This window comes from Mirounga leonina, unplaced genomic scaffold (genome assembly GCF_011800145.1).
Source record: "Mirounga leonina isolate KUSES-001 unplaced genomic scaffold, KU_Mleo_1.0 Mir_115, whole genome shotgun sequence".
Taxonomy (NCBI): Eukaryota; Metazoa; Chordata; class Mammalia; order Carnivora; family Phocidae; genus Mirounga; species Mirounga leonina.
This window is the reverse complement of record NW_023270268.1, coordinates 8,647,591-8,659,655: the sequence shown is the minus strand read 5'-3', so window position 1 is coordinate 8,659,655 and position 12,065 is coordinate 8,647,591. Positions and strand designations below refer to the sequence as shown.

Below are 12,065 nucleotides of genomic sequence, written 5' to 3'. Positions count from 1 at the left end.
ATGCGGGGCTCGATCCCAGGACCCTGGAATCATGACCTCAGCCGAAGGCAGACGCTTAACGACTGAGCCACCCAGGCGCCCCTATTTTTTATTTTATTAAAAAATGTTTTTTAAAGATTTTATTTATTTATTTGAGAGAGTGAGTGAGAGAGCATGAGCAGGATTAGAGGGACAGGGAGAAGAAGAGTCCCCACTGAGCAGGGAGCCCAACCTGGGGCTCAGTCCTAGGACTCCGGGATCATGACCTGAACTGAAGGCAGATGCTTAACTGACAGAGCCACCCAGGCACCCCTATAATTTTATTTTTTAAATGTCATATAAGACATATACAAAGTATATACATGGTTGGAAAAAGGGGACACCTGTAACTGCTGGCTAGTTATAGAACATTCCTGTCACCCCAGAAGCCCTGTTGTTGTGGACCAAATGTTTGTATCCCCCAATATTCATATATTGAAGCCCTAACCCTCACTGTGATGTTATTTGGAAATGGGTCTTTAGGAGGTAATTAGGGTGAGATGAGGCCATAAGGGTCAGACCCTCGTGATGGGATTGGTGTCCTTAAAAGAGGAGATACCAGAGAGCTCACTGTCTTTCTCCCCCACACAAGCACAGAAGAAAGGCCAAGGGAAGCCTCAGTAAGAAGGCAGGCTGTCTACAAGCCAAAAAGAAGCCTCTCACCAGGCACTGAATTGACTGGCACCTTGGTCTCAGGCTTCCTGGCTTCTAGAACTGTGAGAAAATGAATGTGTGTTGTTTAAGCCAGCTGGTCTATGGTACTTTGTCATGGCAGCCCTATTACACTGAGATACTCATGTATCTGTTTCCAAACACTACCTCCATCTTCCCTCAAATTTAAGAGTAATAATTTCCTTGCTTTCTTTGAGAGTTGACTTTCTGTGTTTAGTTTTACCTGTTTTTGAACTTCATATAAATGGAATTATATATATATATGGCTTTTTTTGTGTGTGTGACTTGCTTTTTATCCTCAGTGTCACCTTGGTAAGATCTACCCATTTGAGCATAGATTTGCAGTTCTTTTGTTTTCATGCTGAATGGTGCTTTCTAGTACAGATATATCATTATATATGCTTCCATTTTATGGGATAGGCATCTTGGCTGCTGGTAAAAACATTCTTAGGCATGTAGCCTGTTGTACATTCGAACATATATGTCTAAGGTATATACCTTGGACTGGAATTTTTGAGTCATTTGGTATGCATACCTTCAACTTTATTAGATAATATCAGTTTCCCAGAATGGTTACATTAAATTACATCCCCACCACAGTGCATGAGAGTTCCAGTTGTTCCACACTCACCAACATTTAGTGTTGTCAGAGTTTTTAATTTTGTCAAACAATGGGTGTATTATGTTAATTCATGTAGTTTTAATATGCATTGCCCCGATCCATGAATGAGGTTGAGCACCTTTTCATATTTATTGGACAGTTAGATTTCTCCTTTTTGTAAAATGGCTTTTCACAGCTTTTGCCCATTTAGGAAAATTAGATCATTTGCCTTTTTTTCTCACTGATTTGTAGGAAATCTCTGTATAATCTGGAAACCAGTCCTTTATCAGTTATATATGTTGCAAATACCTCCTTCCACTCTGTGACTTGTCTTTTCACTCTTATAATCGTGTTTTTTGAGGAACAGACGTTCTTAATTTTAATGTAATAGAATGTATCACATATTTTCTTATTGTTAATGCATTTTGTGTAATGCTTAAGAAACCCTTCCCTTACTCAAGATCTTAAAATTTTCTCCTCTTTTCTGTTCTAAAACCTTTGTACATTTATCTTTCACACTTAGGTCTTTGACCTGCAAGTAATTTTTGAAAATGGTGTGAGGAAGGGGTCGAATTTCCTTTTTTCTCCATGTGGAAATCTGGTTGTCCCACATCTTTTTTGCTGCTCTGACATGACACCTCTGTCATCAATCAAGTGTCTGTATGTGAATGAGTATGTTGGACTACCACATTCTAAAGCCAAACTCCTATCTGCCATGTGATACTGCCTTTTTCTGTGAAGGAAATGTGACAGACATAATGGGCTTTAGATTCAACCAGAGCAGAATCTCAACTCACAGTCTCCACCTCCAGAAATGCTTACTAGCTGGGTGATGTTGGCAAGTTATTATATCTCTGAGCCCATGCCTTTCCTGCATGGTCATTGTAAGGAATAGACACAACTTGTGATACCTAATCATCTTTATCTTTACTCATATTTCAAATGTAAGTGCTTCTTTTGGTTGGAGTCTTGGGGCCTGGGTTCTGTAGTATTAATTTTCTATTGCTGTATAACAAATTGCCATAAACTTAGTGGCCTCAAACAACACCCACGTATTATGTTCCAGTTCTATAGGTCAGAAGTCTGGGTGGGCTCAACTGGGTTCTCTGCTTAGGGTCTCAAAAGGCTGAAATTGATGTGCTAAATCTGGTGGAGCTCTTAACTGGAAGTTTATGCAAGGTTATTTCAAGTTTGTGCAAGCTTCTGTAAGTTGCTGGCAGAACATAGATGCTTGTAGTTGTAGGACTGAGGCCCCTGCTTTCTTGCAGGCTGTCAGCCAGGACATTTTAATTTTGTGCAAACTGAGCCCTGAGGTCAATTCTTCAACATCAAACTGTCATATTCTCAACTTACTGTTCCTCTAGGGCACTTGGAATAAAGAGCCTGACCTTGATGGCCTGTCTCTCCTCAGTTCCCCAATAGGTCAGCGAGTGGGCGGTAGGGTTTTTGGAGGAGCAACGTACCCAGAACAGTTGGGGGACTCCCCAAGAGGTGCTTTGGCGTAAATCAGTCTTGGAGAGGCACTTAGTTGGAGTCTTGGAGTTGCTCTTAGTTCCTAGAGGTTGTTCTTGGGTTCTCTCATGCCTGGCCTCCTCCATCTTCTAGTTAGCAACAGCACATCAAACCCTTCTCATGCTTTAAATCTCTCTGACTGGGGCGCCTGGGTGGCTCAGTTGGTTGAGCGACTGCCTTCGGCTCAGGTCATGATCCTGGAGTCCCGGGATCGAGTCCCGCGTCGGGCTCCCTGCTCGGCAGGGAGTCTGCTTCTCCCTCTGACCCTCTTCCCTCTCATGCTCTCTGTCTCTCATTCTCTCTGTCTCAAATAAATAAATAAAATCTTAAAAAAAAAAAAAAATAAATAAATAAATCTCTCTGACTTCTTGAGCAAACACTCTGCCTTTAAAGAGTTCATGTGAGGAGAAAAAGCCTACTGGATAATCTCTCCCTTTTAAGGTCAACTGATTGGTGATTACATCTGCAAATCCCTTTTGCCATCTAACAACATAATCTCCCAAGTAACAGTAGGGGGCAAGGCGGTGGGGACCATGTTAGACTCCTGTTTACCATAGTCTTACGAGATACGTTACTTGGACTGCAGATTTCATGATGGTCCATTTGGTAAGAATTTTTTGATATATGTTAGAAAACCCAAAATACTTCATCAGCTTATTCCAAGTTCCGGAATCAGCTAGAAACATTGACTATGACTTGCCTTCATGGAATGTTGGCCCTCTTCCCTGCACAGACATATCTGTTTTTTCATGCAAACTCTTGGTGCTTTGGATGCTATTTTTGTCTGATATCTCCATACTTTATTGCCCACCCTTCTGTCCTTTATGGAAATAACATCAATCAACAAAGATGTTGAGTATATTGCTCAACATAGCATTTATCCAAATCCAAGATCACACCTGATAAGGTATTAGGCCTGTAGTAGGTATTTCTTAGAATTTTGTTGAATGAATGTGTGATGAATGGGATTCAAAAGGGATTTGCCCTTAAGTAGACTACTGTCTATTTTAGAAATAAGCCATATGTACACACAAGATAAATAATATAAGAATTTACCTAACTAGTATGTATGTCTGTATGTATGTATTCCTAACTAGTTTTTAAAAAGTGGTCCAGTAGATCATTGTGTGTGTGTGTGTGTGTGTGTGTGTGTCTGTCTCTTTATCTGTGTGTAAGGAAAGCTTTGTGGAGGAAGCAGAGCTAAATTAGGCCTTGAAAAATATGCATTGTTTGGATGTTTGGGAGTTTGACCCACAGGTGGGGTAGGGAGAATTGTGTGAGCAAAGGTGCATTTTGGGAAGGGAGCAACCATTCTGGGTGGGAATCAAGATCTGAGTGGCAGGTTGTAGCCTCACAGAAGTTTTGAATGTCAAATAAGATACAGAAATGTTTGACCTGGTTATCTCAAGGAGCCAAAGGTTTATCAAAGTGAAGTACTTCTACTTCTCTGGAATAAAGGTGATATTAATGCATAATTTTCTTAGTTCACTAGGAAAGATTTCCTAAGAAATTTTTCCTCATTTTAAGAACCTCCTCTCATAAATACCACCTTGGGTCCTTAGGAGAAAAAGTACTGTTTGCAAGGTAACAAACACACACATTTCAAGTCAAAACAAAGTAAGAGTCCTTTATTCCATATTCAGCTAACCAACAACAGTCTGAAACAACGTTGATTTTTAGTTTGTCACCATTGGACTTGCTGGAGTTCTTTCTCATCCTTTGTAGGAAAGTGGTAAGCAAGGCTATTGAGGACAGCATCAAGTACACTTGTGCGAACAGTGGGCGAAACACACACCCCACTGTCAGTGGAGAAACAGCCCTAAGCAAACACCTAGCAAAGGCGAAAAGATCTGTTACACGATAGCCTCACTAGGAGTCAATGTTTTATGAGAAGACCCAACCATGTGAAGGGCAGGTGCGAATGAAGACATACACACAGGCTGCACTCGACCAGAGTGGGAATCCCACTCTGGAAATGGACTGCAGTTTCCGGGGAGATTTTCTGTGTGTCTCTGTCCTTCAGGTTCTGCCCATATGACAGAGCCTGGTCATAGCCACTGTCCTTGGGGTAAAGGAGCTTTCTCCCCCAGATACTCTATTCTACTAGTCTGAGGGAGCTCAATGTTTATGGGATTGCCAAATTTTAGTTAAGAATCAATGGGCCATAATGCAACATATCTAACTATGTTAAATGCTTCATGGGTGCCTGCCAGCTTCCAAACTTGCCAGGAGGCATATGGTGTTTCTGAGGAAGGAAAAATGCAAACTGAGCCCTGAGGTCAATTCTTCAACATCAAACTGTCATATTCTCAACTTACTGTTCCTCTAGGGCACTTGGAATAAAGAGCCTGACCTTGATGGCCTGTCTCTCCTCAGTTCCCCAATAGGTCAGCGAGTGGGCGGTAGGGTTTTTGGAGGAGCAACGTACCCAGAACAGTTGGGGGACTCCCCAAGAGGTGCTTTGGCGTAAATCAGTCTTGGAGAGGCACATGATCTAGGTATTTGACTTTAGGTGCATTTCCTGAAGATGGACATTTCGCTGGCATTGTCTGGTGCTACCCAGGCTGGTTCCGGGCAGGCCTTAGGCTCCAGGAGCTGCTTCACAAGGCTCACTCAGAATCCACTGTGTGGTCAAAGGCATGCTGGGAGCGCCTCTGCCTCCTGGACGAAGCATACAGGCACACCAGAAACACCAGACACAGCAAGGCCACTGCTGTGAAGAAGGCAAGGATGCCCATAAAGGCAGGTGGGTCCATGGGCAGGTGGATCAGGGGGCTTTCGGCTGGGATCTGGTTGGTCAGGCTGAGCATGTAGCCCAAAGACCAGGCTATGCTGCTGTTCCCCACCTGTATGGTAGAAAGATGGCTTAGTTCTCAGGGTAGGGCTCGAGGTGGGAATTACACACATACACCACTGTCATCCTCATGAAACACCCACCAGAAACTGTGGCCTAACGTCAAAGGATTTGCCCAAGTTCAGACACTGCAGAGATTGGGCTAGAATCCAGGTCACTGAGACCCTACCCTCAGCACTGTGGAGAAATTGTCAGAGTCCTCACAACCTCGTCACAGGCAAGTGGGATGATGGCACAGTTAATAACAGTGGGAGTTTCTCCACTGTCCGGTACAGAAGTGTCTGTGGCTAAACAAAGAGGGTAATGAGCAGTTTACTGAACCCAGGACCAGTTTCTCAGCACAGGGGGTCAGTCTAAATAGGAAACAGACTTTGTCAATATCTTATGTTCCATCAGTTTTTGTTTCCATGTTTTTAGGCTGTTTTATTAGATACAAAAAAGTTTCAAATTTGCAATCTTCAGAAGGAACTCTATATCATTATGTTGTACTCCTTTGTATCTTGAATGATCCTCCTTATTTTAAAGCCTATTTGGTCAGATATTAAATAACTATACTGAAATTTTTAGAAATTAGCTATACTGTTTTCTTTTGGGTAGTGTTTGCCTGATAGCTAAATTTTTTTATTTTTTATTTTTTAATTTTAATTTAATTTTGTTTTTAGATTTTATTTATTTATTTGACAGAGAGAGACACAGTGAGAAAGGGAACACAAGTGGGGGGAGTGAGTGAGGGAGAAGTAGGGGCTTCCCACTGAACAGGGAGCCCAATGCGGGGCTCAATCCCAGGACCCTGGGATCATGACCTGAGCCGAAGGCAGATGCTTAATGACTGAGCCACCCAGATGCACCTAAATTTTTTTTTTTAATTTTAAAACTTTCCATGTCCTTTTGCTTAACACCTAAGGATTTCTCTTACAAACAATATACGCTTGATTTTTAACAATCTAATCTGACAATATCTGTCTTCTAACTGGTAGGTTTAGTCCATTTATGATTATTGTGATTATTGATATATTTGGACTACTTCTTTCTAATATCTTAGTTTTAAATTCTCAATTAGTGCTATTTTCCTTTTTCTATATTTTTTTCCTTTCTTGCCTTAAAAATGATATATAAATAAAGTCTGCCTTTACAAGATGAGCATTTTAGGCCACTGTTGTGACCCTTTACCCTGCTCCCTTCACACTGGATATTAGCTATATTTGAATGTTGGGTTGTTATGAATGGATTTTTTTCCTTTTCTTTGGTGTAAGTTTTCTTTTTTCTTTTTTTAAATATACAGTTTAAGCCACCACATCATTTATTCTTCCTGCCTGTATTTTTATAACATTTCCTGGATTTATTTCTCTTCTTATTTTTTTTTTCCTTCAAAAATATTTTTGACGTCTTTCTGTGGCAAATCTTCTAAATCTTTTTATGCCTTCATGTTTGAATACTAATTTGGCTGTATATAAACTTCTTTACAAATAAAAGAAAGGGATTTGAAGGCTGGAATTCTGTATCCATCCAAACTAGTATCCGAGGGGACATCACTTTCCGTTCTCAGAATGTACTTTCCTGCTAATTAGATTCATTAGAAGCAAAGTGTAGAGAGTGCATGCCACCAAGAGTCCTTATATGTCTCCAGACAGCCTTATCTTTTTGTAGATGATTCAATTTTGTTTATGTAAAAGTAGACAGTCACAGGCCTAATGCTGGCTATTGATTGGTTTAATCTAATTATTGCTAAAGCTAATATCAAACAGACTGACTCCAGGCTTTTTATCAGCTATTCCTGAAATGAGAAAATTCTCCCCGAATCCCAGGAACATAGGCTGGGTGAACATATCAGCAAGGTTGAGTCCTGCCTGGAAACAAGGCCTGGAGGGTGACAGGCCAGTCACCAGTAAATACAGTGACCTCAGGCACATTCCAAGAGAGGTTCTTACTTCGCGCTGCTGTAAATCCCTAATACTCTGTTACCCTGACATCTGTGTAAAATGGAGAGCAGTTAGTTACTAGCCTCTTAAGAATCACTGCCCTATTTAAAACTTCTTACCCAGCTGAAAAGTCTGATCCTTAAGATATTTATATATACACTCAACAAACATTTAGTAAACACCTTCTAGGTTCTCGCTCCTGTACTAAAGATAATGAAACAGGTCCTGCGCTCGCGGAGCTCAGGGTCTGTGAGCTCTTGGCCTCTGATCCCTCACCCATGTGGAAGGGTCTCCAGTGACACCTTCTCTGGATTCTCCACCATCTCTTCTGGAAAGCTCACAAGGGATTGAAGTCTCTTCAGCTTCCCCTCAGCAAACTGAAATCACCCTCTTAACTTCTACATTTCTTCTGCACCTATATACACAAGTCTTTTGAGAGGAAGAGGAGAAAACAACCTGTGCCTTGACTTACTTCTTTTTTAAAATGTATTTGGGGCCAGGTCTCCTCGGTGAATCTGTATCCATTCACAAGCAAGTGGTAGATATAGTGGGCTGAGAAGCAGTAGGAGCGGGCGTATACCTCGTCAAACCTGGGGAGCAGCAGCGGGAGCTGAAGAGGAGGTCCCAAACACATGAGGCAGGCACGTTTGAAAGTGCAAGTTTCAGAACACATTTTAAAGACTCTCATCCCCTAGAATTTCATAATACCATCACCATAAAATCATCCAATTGTATCAAATCATAATGAAAATACCCCTATGCAGTATGGGGTTCACCACATGCTGTTGTAACCATTGTGCCTACGGTCAGAACATTCATCCACAATGCATGTATGAGGTAGGTTCCCTTATTACCCCATTTTGTGGATGTGGTGAAAGCAGAACGGCATAAAGTCCCAACTCGGAACAAGCATACACATGCACACAAATGGAATATACTCGGCTCCGCTCACTGTGTTGTACGGATGCTGCCCCTTTCCCTTTAAATACTGACCTGACTCCAGCTCTCTGAGCAGAAATCCCAGGTGCTTGAGTTGAAGGCTTTCAGGGAAAAGCTCCCCGAAAGATTGAAAGCACTGGCTGTGTAGTAGAATCCTGCAAAAGCCTGGAAGGGGGTCGTACAGAAGGAAGTCAGTTCTCAGTACGTGATATGTTATGGAGCTTTCAGCGTGGGGAATAAAGAAGTGGGAAAACAGGGCAGCAGAAGAGAAACAGAAAGGGGAGAGCTAAATCTTCAATGCGGGGAAAAGGGAATCTTTGGGTGGTTTTTGCTCTTACCACGAATGCCCCTTTAACTTTTGGCTGATAAACCCCATCAAAGGAACAGGCTTCTTGGTCATGGCAAGCTTTGAAGTCAAACAGGAAAGCCACCTTTTCCCTACACAGCGATGGGTCTCCGCTTCCTTCAAAAGTGATGATGTCATCAGGGTCATAATTTACAGGCCTCAAGTCTGCTGTGCACAGGCTGTCAAATATGTAGCCCCCAGTGAGGGTGGTGACATAATTCCGAGGGTAACAGGGGTTGATGATATTGGTTTTGGTGGGAGAATCCTGTAGGTACAAGAGGGAGGTGTCAGAAACCACTCTTTTGTGGAGGGCCAAAGTGTTTCCCTCTTGCAAATCCTCAGTATTGCACCCCCCCATGCCAAGAGAGAAATGGATGGAAAACATGCCATTTTGTGTCAGTGTGCACTTGAAGGCAACTCCCAGGTTGTCTTGAGAGCTCCAGTGGGGGTGGGTGAACCTGCACCAAGCATGATGCCAGGCTCTCGCTCATATTATCTGACCCACTCCTCAAGACAGTCCTGGGAAGCAGGTTTTATGAAATCCATTTGGATGGGAAAACAAGATATGTTTAGATTAATTGATCATTTTGAATAGAATATCACCTATCCCCCTAACAAAATAATCCAAAAGGTTACAAATAAGTATATTATGAAAGTTAAGGTTCCCTCCCAACCACTTCTAGCCACCAGATCCCCTCCCTAGAAGTAACCACTATTGCCAATTTTTGTGATTTCCTGCCAGGGATACTTCTTGCATGCATATGCAAATATCTTTTCTTCTCCCCCCTCTTCCTTTTTCTAAAAACGATAAATCATAGTACTCTATACACAGTTATGCCCCTTGCTTTTCTTACTTAAAAATATACCTTTCACATCTTTCCCATCGTACATGTAGAATGGCCTCTTCTTTTTAGTAACTGCATAGCACTCCACTGTACAAATAAACTATAGAGGAGATTCCTTAGATAAGGGATATGAATATGAATATTTAGATGGTTTCCAATCATTCTGCATTATAAACAAGGCTGCAACAAATATCCTTGTTACGTATAAATCTTTGATCCATTTGTAATTTATTCGGTGTAAAGATTGTAATAGGGAACCTGACTTTACTTTTTTCAAATGACTATCCAATATTTTATCTACCGGTGAAAAATATTCTTCTTATCTTATGCTAAATTCCAAAGTGTGTTTGGTTCTATTTATGGACTCCCTTTTCTAAGGAATTGGATTTGAACTCTGTCCAATTTCAAAGCCACTAAAGCATCTCCTGCCGTAAAGTCTTGACTCAGACAATATTTATTCCAACTCTTTCAATTTACTCATGTAGGAAATTGAGATACACAACAAAGTAATGCAATCATTTAACAAAGGCCAGTGACAGGACTCCACACATAAGCGTCCAGAAGACAAGCACTCATCCAATGTAACTCTAATGAGCGTCCTCCAGAAGATCTTAATATGACTGAGTCTGTGGAGTCAGCAAACAGGCTCCTTTCTGCTTCAATGGTATGAAAAAGATTCACAATTTTCAAAAATTGGTATGTCTAATTTGTAACATGTCACACCAGGGTCACCCTATAGCTGAAATATTGGTTTAAAGGGGGAAAAAAAAAGAAATCAATCAACTGGTTATTTAATTTCCCCCTCCAAATCTGACATACTTTTTAAGTAGTTAAAATGAAATAAATTATTTCTGGCTTGGCCTGGAGAAGAAGCAAGATAATATCAGTTATTTCTAGCTTGGAACACAGAAGAAGCTCAGGAAAGATTCTTTCTTTTTTTTTTTTTTTAAGATTTTATTTATTTATTTGAGAGAGAGCAAGCTTGCGGGTGAGCATGAAGTGGGGAGGGGCAGAGGGAGAAGCAAACTCCCCACTGAGCAGAGAGCCAGACGCAGGGTTCCGATCCCAGGAGCCTGGGATCATGACCTGAGCTGAAGGCAGACGCCTAACTGACTGAGCCACCCAGGCGCCCCTAAAGATTATTTCTATGCTCTTTTTGGAGTTTGAATGATTTGTGATGGCGTTCTTTAAATATAATTTGCCAATGGTCCAAGTTGCTCAGGCCCTCAACATTCAACAAATCTCCCCTGAACTTAGTATTTGCATGGCACTGACACTAAAGGGTCAACCACTAGGCTTGAGAGCAAAGAAGTCCACTGGAAAACTGCAGCATAACTTGGTCTTGGAGTAAATCCCATCAAAAGTGGAAAAGTGGAGATAGGAACTATCTTCAATAGTGATGGAAACTATTAAAGGAACACACCAGGAAACTAATTTAAAAGGAAGGCACAGGACCAATAATGAAAAGTATGTTTTATTGAAGGATACAAACCAAGAACTAAATAATTGGAAGGATATTTTATAATTCTATATGGGAATTCATAATATCATCAATTAGCCAATTTTTTACCAAATTAATTTTCAGTCAATGCAACTGCAATCATAATTTCGATGAAAAAAAGTTTTCCTTTCTGTTACTGCTTAAAATGGTTTTGAAGTTCAGAATAAATGTCTGAGACTAGAAAAACAAACTACTGCAACTAGAATAATTGGCTCAAGAATGGAAAAATGGATGAATAGAACAGGAAATCCAGAAACAGATCCTCCTTATCCAAGGAATTATTACTGGAATGTCCCAGAATCCCTGAAATTATCAGATTGCAAAAAGTCATCACAACCTTGTTGGTGGGAATTTGGATGGTTTTTAATTTTGTTGGAAGATTGCCTATTTATCCACTTATATAAAAAATATACCTGCCCTTCAATTCTATCCTACAGAAGCAAAATCACTATTTCATAAGGTTATATGCACAAGAAGCTTTACTGGATTATTATTGCTGCAGCAAAACAGGACACAGCCTGGTGTCCATCAGGATAGGAATGATTGACAAACTGTGAAATACTAGAGGGTAAAGAAAATAAGTTAGATATCGATCTGGAAAGTCTAGAACAACGTATCAAGCTGTGAACAGTGAAGACATTTGGTGAATAGGGTTGGAAAGAGATTTCTTTCATTGTTACTTTAATATGTTTTTTGCATAGTTTGACTTTTTACAATAAAAATGTACTTTCTTTTATAACAAAATGACCAATACAATTTTTCTTTTTAAATAATGGTACTTGGAATATTATGTGTCTATAAAATAATAATTTCAAAGGATATTGAACAACACAGGAAACTGCTCATGGTATATTGTTA

General features: G+C 40.6%; 1 protein-coding gene across 2 annotated transcripts in view; it reads right to left on the bottom strand.

Moving 5' to 3' along the window:
* Positions 1–5,328: 5,328 nt before the first annotated feature.
* Positions 5,329–12,065, bottom strand: part of ENTPD3 (ectonucleoside triphosphate diphosphohydrolase 3) — a 31,066-nt gene continuing 24,329 nt past the window's right edge. For both annotated transcript variants that reach the window (XM_034992517.1, XM_034992508.1), the window contains 4 exons: positions 8,854–9,126; positions 8,570–8,680; positions 8,049–8,186; positions 5,329–5,649 (listed from right to left, as the gene is read on the bottom strand). In XM_034992517.1, the coding sequence (XP_034848408.1) occupies positions 5,413–5,649; positions 8,049–8,186; positions 8,570–8,680; positions 8,854–9,126 (759 nt within the window). In that variant the 3' untranslated portion in view covers positions 5,329–5,412. The remainder of the gene's footprint in view (positions 5,650–8,048; positions 8,187–8,569; positions 8,681–8,853; positions 9,127–12,065) is intronic.